The following is an 18,002-nucleotide window of genomic DNA, read 5'->3' on the forward strand; positions in this document are numbered from 1 at the left end:
CTCCCCAGACGCCGGCTCCCCTCTCTTCCTCCCCCTTGCTCCCCTCTCCTGGGTCTTCTCTTCCAGCACCGGGGACAGCTCCAGCCCCCCGGAACAATGGACCCCACCTAAGGGCTCCTCTGTAAATTCTCCATCTTAGTGCCTTGCCCAACTCGTGATTGGGGAGTAAGATGGGGGAAGGGTTATTATCAACAGGACCAGCTGCTCTTCTGGGGGTGGGAAGGGAGTCAGGGAGGAAGGAGATAGAAAGAGGGCGTGGCTCTTGTCTGGATTGTGCGTCCCTCTCCAGGGTAGAGAATTTGTATTCCACCCCTGAGACTGACATCACTGATGTCAGGGGAAAGGAGGTGGGAGTGGGGAGGGGGTGTGGAGGGGGGAGGTTTTTGTTGAGGAGAGCGCGGCCGGAGAGCAGAGCTCCGGGACCCAGGTGACCGGGAAAGCAGGCAGCCCCAGCGGCGGGAGCAGCCAGCAGCAGCCCAGGCCCGGGGACCGGGGTGGGGGTGGGAGGGGGGCTGAGGGGAGGACCTGGAGGGGGGCGACAGGGCCAAAGGGACCCCCGGAGCCCTGCCGCCATCAGAGACCGAGCATCTGGCATCAGGGATCTTCGGACCCAGCAGAAGGACCAGCCACAGGGGAGGTGTCCTCCAGGAAAGCCAAGGAGAACTCCACCTGCCCCACATCAGGAGTGCCCCCCTCCCAGCGCTGCTGGCCAGCATACCAGGACCCTCAGCCCTCAGCTCCCATCCCCGTCACCCTCCTCAGGCCCCCCGCCCCCCTGCCCTCCACCTCCAGCTCTCATCTCAACCCCCAGTTCCCAGTGCCTCTGCTACCACCTCGACCCTCCAGGTCTTGGCCACACTGCCCCCCATCCTGGGATCTCTGCCAGCTCTCTGGGAGGGAGATCATTTGTTTGGGCTATGCCCCCTGGTGGCATGACAGTGTCTGCCTAGACCCCTGACCCCTAGCCTTCAACTCCCCGGGCCTCCTTTGTGTGAAGAGCTGCCCCTCTGCTAGCACTGTGGTTGGGGCCACAGGGAAAGCCAGCCCCGGCTGGGCCCCAGCCCCGGCCACCTGCCTCCTTGCTGGGCAGCTCCCCCTGGCCTTCGGGCTTCTCCCTGCTCCCCTCGGCCCCTTCTCCTGGGCCGCCCCGATGAAGGAACCGGATGCCATCAAGCTGTTTGTGGGGCAGATCCCGAGGCACCTGGAGGAAAAGGACCTGAAACCCATCTTCGAACAGTTCGGTCGGATCTTCGAGCTGACTGTCATCAAGGACAAGTACACCGGGCTGCACAAGGGTGAGGGGTCAGGCCAGGCTGGAGAGGCTTCAGGGAGTGGGCTGGGAGGCTGGGTGGAGGGGACAGGCCAGGCTGGAGGGATGGAGTGACTGGAAAAGGCTGATCTGGAAGGAAGAGAGTTCCTGGGATGGGGAGTGTGGATGGAAGAGCTAGAAGAGAACTCAGCTCGGGTGACCAGGGGACTCCAGGTGGAGGACTCAGGAGAGCCTCTTTGGGGGAAGAGTTGTCAAGGGGCTGCAGATGGGTGGCTCCCCGAGCTGAGGCGGATGATGTGGATGTGTACCCAAGGAAGGATGGAGGCACGAGAGAGCTGAGGGACAGAGGGCGGGCAGGGGTGTGTGTGTGAGGGAGGTGTCGCGCCCAAGAGGAGAGTCTTAGTAGCCTCAGATACTACTGGGACAGAAGTGTGGAGCCGGGGTCATGTGCTCAACCTGGAGAGAGTGGATGGATGTTCATGGTCTGGGCAGGGCAGCTCCAGAATTAGAGCGGGGCCTGGAGTGACTGCAGGATGATGGGCTGGTGAAGATGTGGGAAGTTCAGGGAGCTGGCGGTGAAGGGAGACCTCAGGGCTGTGCCGCTAAGCAGGGTCAGGCCCAGGGCCAGTCAGGTCCGGGGTCAGGCTTTGGAGAGCCCCTGGTGGTGGAGCTCAAAGGGGCCACACTGCCTCCCCGTCCACCAGCCCAGGGACTCCTGTGCCCCGCTCTTCCCTTCCTTCTCTAGCCTGCTCTCCACCCTCGGAGTTGGAAAGAAAGGAAGAAATAGGGAAAATGGGAGAGGGGAGGGGTGATGACCAAGATGGAGGGAGGTGGAGGCGAAGGAGGAAGGGGAAAGGAGACCAGCTAAGGAAGAGAGGAAACCACAGACACGCGCTTGTCTGGAGATCACATGTCCCTTCTCCTCCCCCCACACAAAGCCCCAGCTCCCGACAGCCCAGGCTTCTCTCTTTTCCATCACCTCATCATGGAAGACTCCCGGTCTCGGGGTCTCTGCCCCGTCCTCCTCAGCCCAGAGACTCCTGGGGAGAACATGCACCCCCTCTCCGGCACCTCCCCTCCCCAGCAGGCAGAAGGTAGCAAGGAGGGAGCAGCTCCCCAGTCCTCAGGCTCATGGGGAAGGAGAGCCTTTTAGGGAGGGAAGATGGGGACTCACCCCCACCCGGCCTCTCTGCCCCTGCCCCTCCTCAGGATGTGCCTTCCTGACATACTGTGCCCGCGATTCAGCCCTGAAGGCCCAGAGCGCCCTGCACGAACAGAAGACGCTTCCAGGGGTGAGTCCCACTCCAGGGCCAGAGGGCTGAGAAGGGCCGCCGTAGAAGGGGCACCACCTTCCCAAGACACTGAGCATATCTTCCGCCTCCTCTGGTCACTAGGAGGTCACTTCCTCCTGGTAGCTCCCCTCCTCCTTGCTAAAGATGCATGCATTTCTTCCCACCGATAGAGAAGGAAAACAGCGATGAGTGGAGCAAATACAACCTTTGCCAGCAGCAGAGGCAGCCCCTTCCCCACCCACACCCCCGCCCCTGGGGCCACATGTAGAGGGAGGACTCGGCTGGCTGGGTGGTGTGGGGAGAAGACTGTGGGCACCAAGTGCAGGGCAGAGGTGGGCAGGAGGCGCTCAGGCACTCTTTCTGGCTCTGGGGAGGAAATCTGGCTGTGAGATGGGGGAAGCGTGCTTGCACACTGAGGTGAGCAGCTGGTGCCCACTGGATGGGCATCTCTGAGCTACTTCTGAATTCGAACAAAATCACCTCGTATCTCCCAGGAAAAACCACAGGAACAGTGTCACAGGGCATCAGGGTGGATCAGGGCCTGGTGGGCCTGGGCTGGGAGTAAGCCCTGAGGAGGGGGCCAAGGGGCAACAGGCAAGGGGAGGCAGCCATCAGCATGGAGAATCTGGCCTGACCCCACCGAGTGTGCCTAGGGAGGCAGGGTGGCCTCTAATGTGGCCTCCCTCCTGCAAGGTCAGAGCCCTTTGTCTTCCTCTCAGCCATCCTTGCCGCTTGTCCCAGGCCTGGGTAGGGGGAGGGTGAAGACAAGAATAACGACTCTCAGACCGCCCCCCCCCACCCAGTTATTCATCCTGGGGGGAGAGGATGTGCCATTTCTTTTCCATATCTCTCGGCTTCTGCGGCCTCACCTGGAAAGTACCTCTTGAGAGCTAACTCCATCCTTCCCTCCAGCCAATATTTGCTGAACAGTCTGAGTGCTGGAGACACACCTGTCACATCCCCTTCTCCTTCCCTTGTGTGGGAAATGGAGATGCAGCCTGTTTTTCCAGCTCTGCCAGGGAGGGAAATAGACAAAACAGATGGGAAGAGGGTGGGGGGAATCCAGGAAAACAGAACTGGCTCCATCACCCCCAACTTCCCACCCTCCGTGGCTCAGTGACCCTCTGTGGCCCTCGACCCCCAGTACCCCTAGGGAAGCAGGTTCACTGCCAGTCACCACCTGCACCCACTATCTTCCCGGCCACAGCTCATGACGTGAAGGATCTGGGCATGTGTGAGCAGGCTCGGGTTCTAAGAAGCACGTGTGTGTGTGTGTGCTCATTTGTGTGTATCTGTGTGTCTGTGGGTGTGTGCACTCGTGTGTGTGTGCTCATGTGTATCTGCATGTGCTCGTGTGTGTCTGTGTGTGTGTGCTTGTGTGTGTCTGTGTTTGGGCACAAGCATCTCCAGGAAGCCTGGTTTCCATCGCATGACCTCACGGCCCTCCTTTTTCTTTCTTCTGTGGAAGCCCCACACAGATCAATAGTTTTCATTTCCATTGCTGTTTCTCTGTCCTTTTCTGTTGTCTCCCATCTCAGAGTTCCTGTGAAAAGAGGAGTGGGGAGGGTCAAGGCAGGCGGTAGAAAGCAGGGTTGGGGGGCCACGGGTGAGAGAGACGGCAGGGATGGGCAGCAGCCCCTGGGCCATCTATGCCAGCAGGGGGCTTCCCCCCTGGCCCTGTCCCCCTCCAGCTGCCTGTGTGGCTCGGGCATGGCTCCATCCTGGGTATGGAAAGGTGCTGCCTCCTCTTCCTGAGGAAGTAAGGCCTGGGCTCAGAGGTGAGTGAGGAGGGCACCCCAGTTAATAATTGTCCAGCCCTGCCCCAAGCGCCCAGGTGATGCTGAGTTCTCACTCTGGCCCCTGCCCCAGAGGACAGGATCCAGACACACCTGACGGAGCTTTCAGTAGGAAATGAGGGATTCCGTCCTCTAAGAGGGGCCTGTGTTGGGGTTTTGGGGGAGCAGACCAGGGCAGCCTAGGAGAGCCAAGCTCGGCCTGATCCTGTGTGCCCCAGGTCTTTTCTCAGCCACCTGCCTTTCTGGCAGCAGTGTTTTCCTTCAGATGAGTGTGCAAGTGTGTGTGTGAATGTATGTGTGTGTCCAGTCTCCAGCTCTGGCACAATTGTGTTGGGAAGTTCCCCCTACTGTCTAATCTCCATGCTTCCTTCTGCAGGTTCCTTCTTTAATGGGGGCGTTTACTCTCTCTCCTTTCCCCCATCTTTGTCACCCCAGAATCTGGAAGGTACCGCCATATTTGGGTGATGCTTAATGCTGCACAGTTAAAGAATGGGAGCTAGACTCATGGCCATGGAACCACATTTCCTTCTCTCTTTCCTAAGAGTTCCCAGGAGAGGCTCTGTCACAGGACCCTGAATTCCCTCCATGAGCATTCTCCCTGTGGCCTCCTGGAGGTGGTAGCATGAAGGACTCCTTCTATCTGGCCTGCCTTTCCTGCTCTACTTGGGCCAAAATCCCACGGCGGGGACATGAGTCCCCCCTTCACCTTGCCGTTGGGCAGGAGGATTATGACTCCACGGAGAGCGCCTGTGTGTGGTCTGGGACACCGGGCTTGAGTCTGGAGCTGGGAGTGGCAGGGCACCAGGCCTCTGCCTTCAGAAAAATTAGACCTGTGGGCATGGAAGTGGGGTCTTTGCTATTGGTGAGAAGGACTTACTTACAAGTGACCATGTTGGTGGGGGTCTTATAGATACTTGGTTGGAGTATAAATAGCCCCTTCTTCTTTGGGAGGCCCTGGGGAGGACTCATCACCTGGCTGGTAGTAGCTAGGGAAGAGAGGCACCCGGCACCTGGTTGCCAGGTAAACAGGGCCCAGCTGGACTCAGGGGAGGGGGCAGGTGTGCCCGAGCTGAGCTAACAAAGGCTGAGCTTCCCACAGGAAGTGCCAGGCCAAGAAGGAGAGGCTGGGAATGGGGCACTGGGGGCCATCAAGGGAGAAGGCTGTCTGTGGGGGAGTGGGGAGAGCCTTCCGTCAACGTGGTCTGTGCTGTGGTCTGTGCACTTGGGTGTTTTTGTGTGAATCTATATCAGCTGTGGATATTTATTGATATGCTATTTTTGTGCCTGGGAGCCTTGCAGGGCAGGAACACCATTCTCTCTCTCTGGATCCCAGGTTCCCCATCCTCAACCAGAACAGCAAATCCCCAGGGTCCTGTTGGGAAGGGTTAGTGCCAAGCCTAAGAACTCCCCAAAGCTGTGCCTCCAGCACTGTGGCTCAGGCCCTACTGCTCCTGTGGGGGGGTTGAGAGGTTGGCTGCTGAGATGCCCATGAGGGGACTTCCTGGTCACCAGAGAACAGAAGAGGAGAGTGAAAGAGCGAGAGGCCTGAGTGGCTGACCACTACCCCTTGCTGCATGCACTCACACACACAAACACGCCCTTGAGGAGATTGAGCCTCCGATGGGATAATCCCAGATTGCTGAAGGATAAAGCTGGGGCAGATTGGCCAGAGGATTTGTGTGTCTGTTACCACCCACCCCTGCCAGCTGCTCTCAGATCCAGAGACTAGGGGGAGGGGTGGACAGGGAGAAGGCATTGGTTGAGGCAGGGCCTAGATCGGGTCTGGAGCTGAGATGCCTCACCTGCAGAGTCCAGCTGGACAGACTGGCGTGATCTGCCCCCTGGGAACAAGGTGCATGTGAGAAGTTGGCAGGGACGACTATCATTTCTGCACATCTCTGGGTGACGCGCTGACACACGAAGTCTCAAGGTTAGACTACTAGGGCTGAGGGGAACCTGACTCTAGGCCGCCAGACCCAGCCCATTTCACAGATGAGGAAGCTGAGGCTTAGAGGAGAGAAATGTCCAAGGTCACCCAGCTAGTGAGTGGCAGGGCCAGCCCTCACAGTCTATCTAGTGCCTTTCCGGAGGGTAACTTTGGTCCCACCCTTGGAATGTGGATGAATGGTTACTTCTGTTTAGACCAAGGGCAGCTCCACCAGCAGGTGAGTGGGGTGACCAGATGTGGCCCCAACAGTCAAAGTCTTCAACAGCAAAATATATTCAGACCTGAAATACTGAGTCCTCTCCTGCCTCTCCAGTTCCTAAGATGCTCCCCCCCCGCCCCCCACTGGTGAAGGAAATCAACCTGCAGGAGTCATTCCCAAGTCCTCTCACCAGACAGGAACACAGAGAAGGGAACTGTCTGCATTTCCACCGGAAGCTGAACAAAGGGAGATGCTGCGGGGGTAGGGAGAGGGTAGAGTTCAGGACTTCTGGGTACCCGGAGAATCTCAAAGGAGCACGGGACAGCAACTCCCCGCCTAGAGCTGTCTTGACAGTGAGACACCAAGGATTTGATCTGGAAGAGGAAGACAGGAGCTTGGTCAGTGTGGCTTCTGGAGAGCCTACTCAGCGCCTCCCTCCAGAATCAGGAAGCTCTCCTGGGCCCCTCCCCCACCTTTCAGCCCCCACTAAATCCTCCACCCCCAACATACTCTGTTCCCACCCCCCTCCCCACTCCTTCTCCGGGTGTGTGGAGCAGCAGAAGTGATGACGTCACCACGGTCGCCAGGGCGACGGGGACGGATAAATCAGGCTGAGTGGGCGGTTGCCATGGCGCGCATTCTCCCGTTGCCACGGAGACTGGGCATCTGCTCCCTTTGTGCTGCCCGAGTGCCTTCCCCCTGGGGTCAAGGGGTGTAGGGGGGCAGAAAAAGAGGCAGCCACACCTCCAGGGGTCAGACGGAAGTCGGAGCATCTGTGGGGTCTCCTTCAGTCTAGAGTCTTCCTTGGGGCTTGCTTGATGGGGTGTCCTCTGCTGCTCCTACTTTGTAGAACTGAGGCAGCCTTGCTGAATAGCCCTTGGTTGGGCTCTGTCTCAGGACCCGGGTCCTCTGGGCAGCCCGACTCTCCCCCTAAGGAGAGCAGCGCCTCTCCTTGGCCGAATCATCTGGGGCCCTACCTGAGCTTGGAGTCCTGCCCCACGAGCACCCTCCTCTCCTTCCTCTCCTTCCTCTCCCTCTAATCCCAAACAAGACTGAACCCCATCCCTTCCTTCCCACCAAGAGTTTAGAGGGCTGGGCCTGGGGCTTACTCCCTCTAGCCTCTCTGCAGGTCCTGGCCTGGGGAGGGCACCTGGGGCAGTCAGAAGTGGTCCCCAGCGGTTCTTTCTCTTCTTTCCTTTAGATGAACAGGCCAATCCAGGTCAAGCCAGCCGACAGCGAGAGCCGAGGAGGTAGGTTCTGTACCTTTGGAAAGGTGGGCATGAGTCAGGGTGGCCAGAGGGGATGTGATCCAGCCCACTGCTGAGATGGCAAAACTGAGGCCCACAGGGGAGTGTAAGTCAGCCCTTCAGAACCGGGGTGTCCTCTCTATGTAACTGTAGCCTATCCCCCAACCATCCCCGTTTCACACTCTAGAGCCACTGGTCCCCAGGGTGAGGGGAGTCCCAGGGAAGAGCGGAGGGGAAGGGGAGAAGGGGAGGGGTCTCTGCCTGTCCCAGGCTGGAGCAGGGCAGGGAAGGTGCCCCCAAGGCCCTGCATCTGCCCCTCCTCCTATGCGCTCCCCGCCAGAAGACCGGAAGCTCTTTGTGGGGATGCTAGGGAAGCAGCAGACAGATGAGGACGTCCGGAAGATGTTCGAGCCCTTCGGCACCATAGACGAGTGCACTGTGCTCCGGGGCCCAGACGGCACCAGCAAAGGTAGCCCGCCGGCACGCCCCCCACTGAGCCCTCTCCCCCTGGTTCCATGGGCAATGGGGACCACGGGGGCACCCTCCAGGGTGGGCACTCACACCCTTCCTCATCCTTCTTGAACCTTCAGGCTGCGCCTTCGTGAAGTTCCAGACCCACGCAGAGGCCCAGGCGGCCATCAACACCCTTCACAGCAGCCGGACCCTGCCGGTAAGTCTCACCGCTGCCCTAGCCCTCGGGCCTCTTCCAGCCTCACTGGGCCCAAAGCAGACCTTGGCTCAAAGGGGGCAGTCTGTTCTGGATAGGATCTTTGGATTTATTAAAAAAGAATTTTCTGGCAGAAGTATCAGCCTCTTAGGGACCGCTTCCCCTGGAAAGACCATCGCTCTGCCCCTTGTCCCCATCCCATCCCCATCTTCAGTCCAAAAGTCCTTGCCCTCCTCTCCAGCCTTCTCCAGCCGTCAGCCCTCTTCACTTTTCACCTCTTCTCCCTCCTCCCCTCCCACACACCCCCTGCCCCCACTGGCTAGGCATCGGGACACTTGCTTAGTGGCCCCACCTGCCCTCTACACCTTCACCCCGCTGCCCCACCCCCTCCCCTCACATTGGCAGTGGATTAGCTAGCTGACTCCTCACTCCAGTACTCTTGCCTGGAAAATCCCATGGACGGAGGAGCCTGGTAGGCTGCAGTCCATGGGGTCACGAAGAGTCAGACACGACTGAGCGACTTCACTTTTCACTTTTCACTTTCATGCATTGGAGAAGGAAATGGCAACCCACTCCAGTGTTCTTGCCTGGAGAATCCCAGGGACGGGGGAGCCTGCTGGGCTGCCATCTATGGGGTCGCACAGAGTCGGACATGACTGAAGTGACTTAGCAGCAACAGCAGCAGCTAGCTGACTGCTCTCACAGAGGGCTCCCCAGCAGAGCAAACCCCTCAAAAGGAACTAGCTAGCTCCCAAGGAAGTTTGGAGTTTGGTTTCCTCAAACTCCATCAGGTTCTCTAACAGAGGTTGGGCAAGCAAGCACTTAGCAGGGACCTGGGCGAGAGGATACAGCATCAGATAGAGAAATGCATTCCAGAGCCCAGGATTCTACAAGGGTCCTTGCAAATGTTCCAGGCTAGTTTTTATTTACTAATAGCGTAGGCTGGTATTGAATGTCGAGCTGTGTCCACTGAGCACACCGTGAGGACTGGGACACCGGGGAGCAGCTACAAGGCAAGACGAGCTTGAGGTTAAACATTTGCTGTAGCTGATCCACCCTGGGGATGATTTCCGGCTCAGGATCTGCATGGAGAGGGCAGGAGTGCCCTTTGCATTCTGGGAGCATCTTCCCCTTTCCAGAACATGGCTTCATATTCCTCGACTTTTCCTGGTCTCTTGCACGACCTGTCATGGGGGGAGGGCAGGATGAAAACCTCCCCATTTGACATCGGCGCTATGATGGCTGCCCTCCGAACGAGGCCAAGCCAGGAGTGGTGGAATGAGGCCAGGTCCTCAAGGCTCTGGGGAGGAGAGACGCTGACTCCATCCCTCTGACCACGTGTGGGGCCGGTGCTCAGGGTGCCTCATCCAGCCTGGTGGTGAAGTTTGCCGACACGGAGAAGGAGCGCGGTCTCCGCCGAATGCAGCAGGTGGCCACCCAGCTGGGCATGTTCAGCCCCATCGCTCTCCAGTTCGGCGCCTACAGCGCCTACACCCAGGCCGTGAGCATCTCCCTCCAGGGTCCTGCCCCCCACCTCCCAGTGCCAAGGCCCAGGGTGAACAGGGGAGCTGGATCAGGGTGCAGGGCCCCAGTCTCCTCCCTTCCTCTGTTCCCAGCTAATGCAGCAGCAGGCGGCCCTGGTGGCGGCTCACAGTGCCTACCTCAGCCCCGTGGCCACCATGGCCGCCGTGCAGATGCAGCACATGGCCGCCGTCAATGCCAACGGCCTCATCGCCACCCCCATCACCCCCTCCTCAGGTAAGGCGCAGGCGGGGCACAGGGAGGGGGACAGGGTGCAGGTGGGGAGGGGGACACAGGGACCCCCATCAGCCCCTCCTCAGGTAAGGTCCAGGCAGGGCTGGGCTGGGCTGGGCTGGGCTGGCTGGGCTGGGGTGCCAGAGGCAGCTCATGGGAGCTTCCACATGGTGCAGGTGGGGAGGGGGGCTCAGGGCATCGCTCAGGGAAGCATGGGGTCTGGGAGGGGTCAGGGGTCAGACAGTAGCCTGCTCCTTCCCTCCACCCCCGGACTTGCTGACCATTTCTCTGCATCTCTCTGTGTGTGTATCTGCTTTTCTGCCCTGTCTGTGCTGCTTTCTCCTCCCCAGGAACCAGCACGCCTCCTGCCATCGCTGCCACACCCGTCTCTGCCATCCCTGCTGCCCTGGGCGTCAACGGCTACAGCCCAGTGCCCACCCAGCCCACTGGGCAGCCTGCCCCTGACGCTCTATATCCCAACGGGGTTCACCCCTACCCAGGTGGGGTTCTCTGCCCGCCTGCCCACTGCTCTCCTCAGCAACCATCCCCCCTACCACTCTCACTGTGGGCAGTCAGGACCCCTCTTTCCTCTCCAGCCTCCGAGGTGACAAGGCGCTCTCTCCTGCTCTGTCACCCAGGGCAGGGATGTTCCGTCCCTGTCTCGGCCAGGGAAGCTGAGGCATACAGAGGCGAGGCAACTTGTCCTGGTGGCACGGCCAGCCACGACTCAAGTCTCGCTGATGCCAGGCTCTCCCCTCTGCCCGTGACTCAGTGCATGTCCACCCTCTCAGTTCACCCCCATGCCCTCCCATGAGGTTCTCCCTCCCGCCTGCCTGGCCTTGGCTCTCAGAAGCACAGGTGGGGCCCCCCGCTGCCTGAGCCCCCCTCATGGTCAGCACTGCTCTCCCCAGCCCAGAGCCCCGCGGCCCCCGTGGACCCCCTGCAGCAGGCCTACGCGGGGATGCAGCACTATACAGGTGAGGAGCCCCAGCCTCAGCCAGCGTGGAAGGGTTGACAAGAGGAAAAGAAGCCTGGGCTTCCCTCTTTCTGCCAGTTGCCCCTTCAGACTTACCTCAGGCCATTCCTGCAAGGACACACCTTTATGGGCATGGTCTGAGGCAGCCCTCCCCTGACACCTCTCATCCCTGTCAGCTCCATCAGCCAGCCTCTGGGCAGAGGGGCAGGGTTGGTTAGGAGGGCCAGGGGCAGGGGCATCTCAGGAACCCCATCAACTCTGTCTGTTCTCCACAACCCCCCCACCCCAGCAGCTTACCCAGCAGCCTACAGCCTGGTGGCACCTGCGTTCCCACAGCCTCCTGCTCTGGTGGCCCAGCAGCCCCCGCCACCCCCACAGCAGCAGCAGCAGCAGCAACAGCAGCAGCAGCAACGGGAAGGTGTGGTATGGCCTGGGGTGGGGGGATCCCAGCTAAGAGCTTTCAAGGGGGGTGCCCTTGTCGTGGGCTCCAAGGCCATCTCTGGCCCTGAGGGTGGGGATGAGTGGGTAGGGGACAGATGCGGTGGCTGGCACTCTGGCCTACATGTTGGGGGCTGCCTTCCTCGGCCCCTTGCAGTCTGTCTCCCCATCACTGAGCGCCTCCTTCCGTCTCTACTGCCACCCAGGCCCTGATGGCTGCAACATCTTCATCTACCACCTGCCCCAGGAGTTCACGGACTCAGAGATCCTCCAGATGTTTGTCCCCTTTGGCCACGTCATCTCAGCCAAAGTCTTTGTTGACAGAGCCACCAATCAGAGCAAGTGCTTTGGTAAGTACACGACGATCCAAAAGAGAAAATAGGGCACTTTTTGGCCAGATGAGGACAAGGTCTGATGCGTTTGAAGGCACTTTGGGTTGCAGTGGGGCTTCCCAGATGGCGCTAGTGGTAAAGAATGTGCCTGCCAATGCAGGAGACTGTGAGAGACATGGGTTCGATCCCTGGATGGGAAGATCCCTTGGAGGAGGGCATGGCAACCCGCTCCAGTATTCTTGACTGACGAATCCTGTGAACAGAGAAGCCTGCCAGGCTACTGTCCTTAGGGTCGCACAGAGTCGGACATGACTGAGTGACTTAGCGTGCACACATGCACATGTGGTTGCAATGGGCCCAGTATTTGAAATCCAGATCATCTAGAAGTCTGAAAGAACCATTTTTTCCACTCCTGATATCCCATACCAGCTGCTGCCCAAGCCCATCCCTTCCTCCAGAAACCACATCTTTCCTCCTTTAAGAGCTGGTCAAATCTATGCTCCAAGAGGACTGGAAGAGGCTCAGAAGCTGGGGTAGTTCAATTTTCAAAAGGAAGGCTTAGGGAGCAGGGTTTAGTGGTCTTTATTCTTCAGGGTAGAAAGGGGGTGTACTTGTCCTCTGGGCTTCAGATGTCATTTAGGGTCTGGAGTGGAAGTTTCAAAAGGCAGGTTCTGAGCTATCCAGGCCAAGGAGGGAGCTTCCCCTCAAAGAATGCAGAAAGGAAGGTCCTGGGATATGCAAGAGGGTAGACTGGACTCATCTACGCAACTACTACTTACTGAAAGCCTCCGGTGTGCTGGGCAGTTTCTGGGCATTTGGGAGACATGGAAAAAGTAGGGTGATTACAGGAAAGCAAAGGGTAGGCCTTGGCCTAAGCTCAGGGGAATGAGGGGGGCTGGGCCAGGCCTTATGACCCTCTCACCTTAGGCTTCGTGAGTTTCGACAATCCGGCCAGCGCCCAGGCTGCCATCCAGGCCATGAATGGTTTCCAGATTGGCATGAAGCGCCTCAAAGTCCAGTTAAAGCGGCCTAAGGATGCCAATCGGCCCTACTGAGGGCACCCAGGTGGGTCCTGCTCCCGTCCTGTCAGCTCTCTAGCCCCTCACACTGTGCAGCCAGGGCCCCCACCCCTTTTCCAAGCCCCCTCAGGGATGCCCACCCCTGGCTCTGGGCACTCGGGGCCCTGGAGCAGCTTCCTCAGCTGCTTTCAATCACCTAGGTCTCTCTCTTTCACTTTCTCTTTCATACACACACACACACACACACACACACACACACACACTGTGACCCCAGAGAGAGCCAAGTCTGTATCTATCTGTGTCCACTCCCTAGAACTTCCCCAGTATCTGGTCTCGTTTGTCTGGTCAGTGTCCATGTGTCTATGTGTTTCTCTTTCTGGTTTTCCTTTGGGATGGAGTAGAATTAGGGGAGTAGGGTTTGGGGACTAGGGGGACTGGTTTAGGGTACTGGAGGGTCCTAAAATCACTGGCTCCTAGAATATCTGTTGTCCTGAGAAGTGGGGACATCAAGCCCTGGTGCCCTGGACCCCCAGTGGTAGCAGCAGACCCATGGGACAGGGGAGAGCGACAGAACAGATTCGGGGGAGTCTGAGTGTCAGGCCTCTGGGAAGTACCTTTGCTTCAGGTGAGGTGGCTGGAATGCTGGACTGCCTGTGAATTTTACATAGCAGGCCCCCTCCTCCCCATTGCCCGCCACCACCCCAACCTCATGGCCACAGAGCTGTGAGCTTTGATTACTTTTGTGTTGTTTAATCTCTTTTGGACCAAACCCCTGAAAAAAACACAACCCAAGAACAATACCCACATTTTCTGTTTTTCCCCCTTTCCCCCCAATCCTGGCTGCTTAACTCCCCCCCACCCTGGGGGCCCCCCAGCCCAGGGCCCGTGTCCATTGTCGGCCGAAGCCCCCATCCCCGGACCCCTGCTCCGGGCCCCTGTAAGTTGCATGGAACGAGCGTGTTGTCTTTGGAGCCGATTGTTTGTTATTTGGGGAGGGGGCCGCGGAGGGAAGCGCCCCCCAGCCCAGGGTCAGGGCCGGGGGCAGCTCGCGGGACGTGCTTGGTCAACAGTGGTTGGTGACTGTGGTCTGTGTTCCGTGCATTTCTCTTTGGCTTTCTTTGTTCCTTTTCTAAAAGGAATGAGAGCACCCCCTAGGGGCTGGGGCGGGTCTCACCCCATGAGACTGCAGCCCCGGCTCCGCCCCGGCCTGCTCTGCCGCCCTTTTGCGGACGCCCCCTTGCTCTTTTCCAGGTGTCTGTCCCTATACCTCGCCCTCCTTCCTCTGAGTCCCCTCTGCCTGCCTGTGTGTCACCTCGTGTCTTTGCCTCTCCTCCTCTGGCCCCTGTCTCCACACTCTCCAGCCTTTCTTCTCACGGGCTGTTTGAGTATTTCCTTCCTAACATCCTTCGGTTTCCTGTATCATCTGCCCCACCCCTCCCATCTCCTCTCCTCCACCCTGGCCCCTTGTCGAATGGCTGGGGGGCCAGACGGTTCAGTTTGGACCGAGGCCTTCCTGATGACCTGCCTTCCTCAGCGCCCCCGGCTCCCTCTGACCCCAGGGCCTGTGACCTGCATCCGCTGCTGTCTTCCCCCCAGCCTCACCTGTGTTTCCTTCCTTCACAGGTCTGGAGACACCAGAGGAAGGGGCGCCTCACCCCTCTCCCCACGGCTGGCCCCGGCCCTCTCTGCACATCCGCCCTGGGCCTTGTCTGGGCTCTGGGGCAAACGCTGCTTCGTGGCCCTGGGGGCACAGGACACCGGCCCACTCCCATCACCCCGCTTCCCCCAAAGGGCCTCTTCCTGCCAGGTGCCCTTTTGGCCTTTTGTGAGGGAGCGTGGACCAGGCTCGGGGCTATCTGCCTTCTGCTGAGGCTCCTGTGACAGGCCTCCTGTGCCCAGCTTTCGCACCTGCCTCCCCCACCAGTGGGCCTCATCTACCTGTGTGGCCCGGGAGGGCAGCGGGGGCCTCCAACACGCTCCCCACCCACCTCACCCCAGCCTCTTCCCCACATTAGGGGTTTCTCAGAAGCTGGTTCCCTCACTCCCTGCCACCCTCAGCTTGAGGTAGGATAACCCTTAACCCTGGGCTCCCAGCCCTAAAACACTGCCTCCCCTGAGGGCCCCCCTAAGGAGGGTGTTGGGGAGCCCTGAGGGCTGCCTCTCCGCCAGTCAGCCACAGAGACCCTCCTCCTTTCAAGAGGAAAAGACCTCCCCCAAACCCCTAAAAATGTTTACAGTCTCTGCTGGTCCCCTCCGTGTAAATACCACTACCACCCGTGCGTTATCCAGCCCGGCCCAGCCCGGCGCTGCCATCTCTCTTTCTGGGAGTTTAGACAATATTTCCCTTGGATTTTTTCTCTCTCTTGATTTCTCCCTTTGCTTTGGGGGGTAACTGGGTATTTGGGAGGAGGGGTGCGGGGCGGGCTCAAAGGGTTTATTACCTGATCATTTTCTTTAGAAAGAGGTTTTAGGGAACAGAAATGGGGTGGGGGGAGTGGTGAGGGGAGAGTGGGGAGTCCGTTTCAGACATTTCTCTATGCTTAACTTATTTATTTATTGCATTTTACTTTTAAAGAGTTGGTCTTTTCTGTCTAAATAAAGAAAAAAGTTTAAAAGCTTCAAATAAGCGTCTTGGAAGGATGGAGGGAGGGTATCTGGTGCCCACAGCGGGTGGGGGGAGAAGGAGGTACGGAGGGAGAGGTTGGGGAGAGAAAACTCCATGAGGAGGGCCCAGACTCCCTCATAGGAAGTCCTTTGAGCACAGTCTAGGCCTTGATCATGCCTTCATGATCTTGTTCCTCTGCCCTTCTTTTGGGCTTAGTTCTGGAATGCTCTACAGAGCAGGCACAGAAGGGAGAAAGCAGGTCAGCAGGTCTCTTTCCCATAGCCAGCCCTGTCCATCTGAAGGCTGAGGACATGTGGCCTCACACTCCAGACCTCCACTTGTCCCTCATTCACATGGGGGAGCTGTGGGATGCTGGGAGCGGTGGAGGTGAGCTCACTTACCCAGCGTCACAGAGTGATGAAGGGATGGTGCAGGAATGGAACCCAGGCCCCAAAGCCCATGACGCACTTGTTTCACACCTTCAACTACCTGTCTGTGACCTGAGGCAAAGATCCCAAGAAGGATCTAGCAGGCCAGAGCAGTGACTCCTATCAAGCAGAAAGTGCATGCGTCAGCCCTAGGTCTCTCGCTTTTCTAGATTCCACTCTGTAAACTGCTTTCCTGCTGGGGTTGACACAGGTGTTGTCTTTAACTTCACAACATATGGGCCATTTGCTTCTAGGCGGCTACCTGCAACCTCACCCTCATGGCATTCTACTTATAAACTTGCTCACTTTCCAGCCTAGATCTGGCCCCAGGCCAGAGCTATTCCGTGAGAGGACAAGGATGAGTGAATCCCCACAACTCACCCCCCATCTATGCCCCATACTTCTGCCTTTTCTTAAACTGCCCCAAACTAAGAAGAGGCAGAAAGAGAAGTAACGTGTGTGGCACTGGAGGGACTATCTGTGGACGTTGTTTCAAGAAAAAAACACGTCTCTTGGCTTGGTAAGACATCAGGGATGGACTTACTCAGGATTCTGAGCCAAGTCCGCAGCATATGAAATTTCAAACAGAGACATGGGTGTGTGTGTGTGGTCAGAGATGGGATGAGGTGTGCACAAGGAGGATCACCAGAGTTGGAATTAACATTGTGAATTTTCCCCTGAGCTGCTCACTGTGGCTTCGCAACAGTTTCTGGGTCAGGACAGAAAGATGGGAGGTTGGGTTTAAACCAAAAGGCACCTCCAGAGTGATTTACTGACAGCTGGGATCTCCTGAGATTTGGGGACTGGGGGGACTAGGAAGGTCCCCTTCTTGGCATCTTTCCCTTCACACAAACAGGGAAGGCAGCATTCATTGCTTGTCACTGCTTGGTGCTGTCCCGCCTCCCTCAAGGCTGCAGCCAGTTTTTCTCCAGAGAAGCATTAGGCAAGTCAGGTTGAATGATGGGGATGAAGAAGACACAGCGTTCTTCTGAGGAATCAGAACATCTGGACAAAGATTCTCCAGGCCCTTTGATGGCAAAACAAAGGAAGCCACCTGAAACAGAAAAGGGGGCTCCTAACTTGTATGAACACAGATTTTTCAGACATCATACTGCTTCAAACATAGCAGGGAAGGTATAAAGAAGAGGTAGTTCTGTTAGCTAACGAAGTTCACTAACCTCTCTTCTGAGCAGAAGAGGCCTCAGTAATAAAATGCAGAAGAAACAGGAAATGATGACAACAGGATCACTTACGTTCAAGCCAAACAAGAGGAAACAGCATTAGTTTCTTCTAAAATAATCAAATTACTGTTCAAATGTTTATGGCAGCATGAAGAGAAGAGAGAAGTAAAATAACTTAAGGCGGAAGAGTGGAGCGGACAGGTTAATAGCAGGGATTGGGGAAGCCTTCTAGTTTTAGAGATAAGAAGACATTTAGGAAAATATCCTCAGTTGGGAGGGGGCTGCGGTGATGAGAATGTGGTTAAGGGAAAAGTCCCACCATTCCTTCCGTGCGTTCCCACCCCGTCTGTATTTTCAGATCTTTAAAATATATGAATGTAATACAAGGTGTCTCGCGTCTTTAGGGTTGGACTTTTCAGTAGCTTGAGTCCCTCTCTGATTTTCAGGCTCTCCAATGTCTTTTCATTCTCCTGCTAAACTTTCCAAGGCTTTCACAGTCTTGGCTGCTTGAGGTTGTGACTGAAGCAATTCTCACTCTTGGCTAAGCAAACCTCATTCCCTTTTCCAAATTTGAGAACTTGAGCAGCCCTGGCTCAAGCTCCCAGCTGTTAGATTCTCCCCTCTCTGGCTCCTCTTTCAGTCTATCTTCCTGAGTAGTCGGCTTCCTCTTGCTCCTCATAAATGGGGTTGCATCTTCTCTTTACTCAAAGATGACTGCCGGATACGTTTTTAACCTGCTGTTTCTCCTGAACTCCGTTTCGGTGGTGCCTTTCCTCCCTCCGTCCTCCTCACCAGTAGAGGCTCACAGTGAACTGGCCCGACCCAAACTGCAATCACACCGTTGCTCTC

General features: G+C 57.5%; 1 protein-coding gene across 8 annotated transcripts; it reads left to right on the plus strand.

Moving 5' to 3' along the window:
- The first annotated feature begins 356 nt into the window (after nt 1–356).
- Nucleotides 357–15,556, plus strand: CELF3 (CUGBP Elav-like family member 3). Of its 8 annotated transcripts, none has more exons than XM_040230669.1 (13): nt 411–1,295; nt 2,480–2,562; nt 7,707–7,755; nt 8,093–8,221; nt 8,343–8,422; nt 9,777–9,920; nt 10,036–10,177; nt 10,525–10,674; nt 11,086–11,151; nt 11,440–11,568; nt 11,795–11,938; nt 12,848–12,985; nt 14,563–15,556. In XM_040230669.1, exons 1-12 carry the CDS (start codon nt 1,151–1,153, stop codon nt 12,973–12,975), a joined length of 1,389 nt encoding a protein of 462 aa, XP_040086603.1. In that variant the 5' UTR covers nt 411–1,150; the 3' UTR covers nt 12,976–12,985; nt 14,563–15,556. The 8 variants fall into 8 exon arrangements, 7 of the variants coding, with proteins under 7 accessions (XP_040086604.1, XP_040086603.1, XP_040086605.1 ...); XM_040230671.1 differs by having other exon boundaries at nt 515–1,295; nt 11,443–11,568; XM_040230672.1 differs by having other exon boundaries at nt 515–1,295; nt 8,096–8,221.
- Nucleotides 15,557–18,002: the final 2,446 nt, after the last annotated feature.

The sequence above is a fragment of the Oryx dammah genome, unplaced genomic scaffold (genome assembly GCF_014754425.2).
Source record: "Oryx dammah isolate SB20612 unplaced genomic scaffold, SCBI_Odam_1.1 HiC_scaffold_28, whole genome shotgun sequence".
Classification (NCBI taxonomy): Eukaryota; Metazoa; Chordata; class Mammalia; order Artiodactyla; family Bovidae; genus Oryx; species Oryx dammah.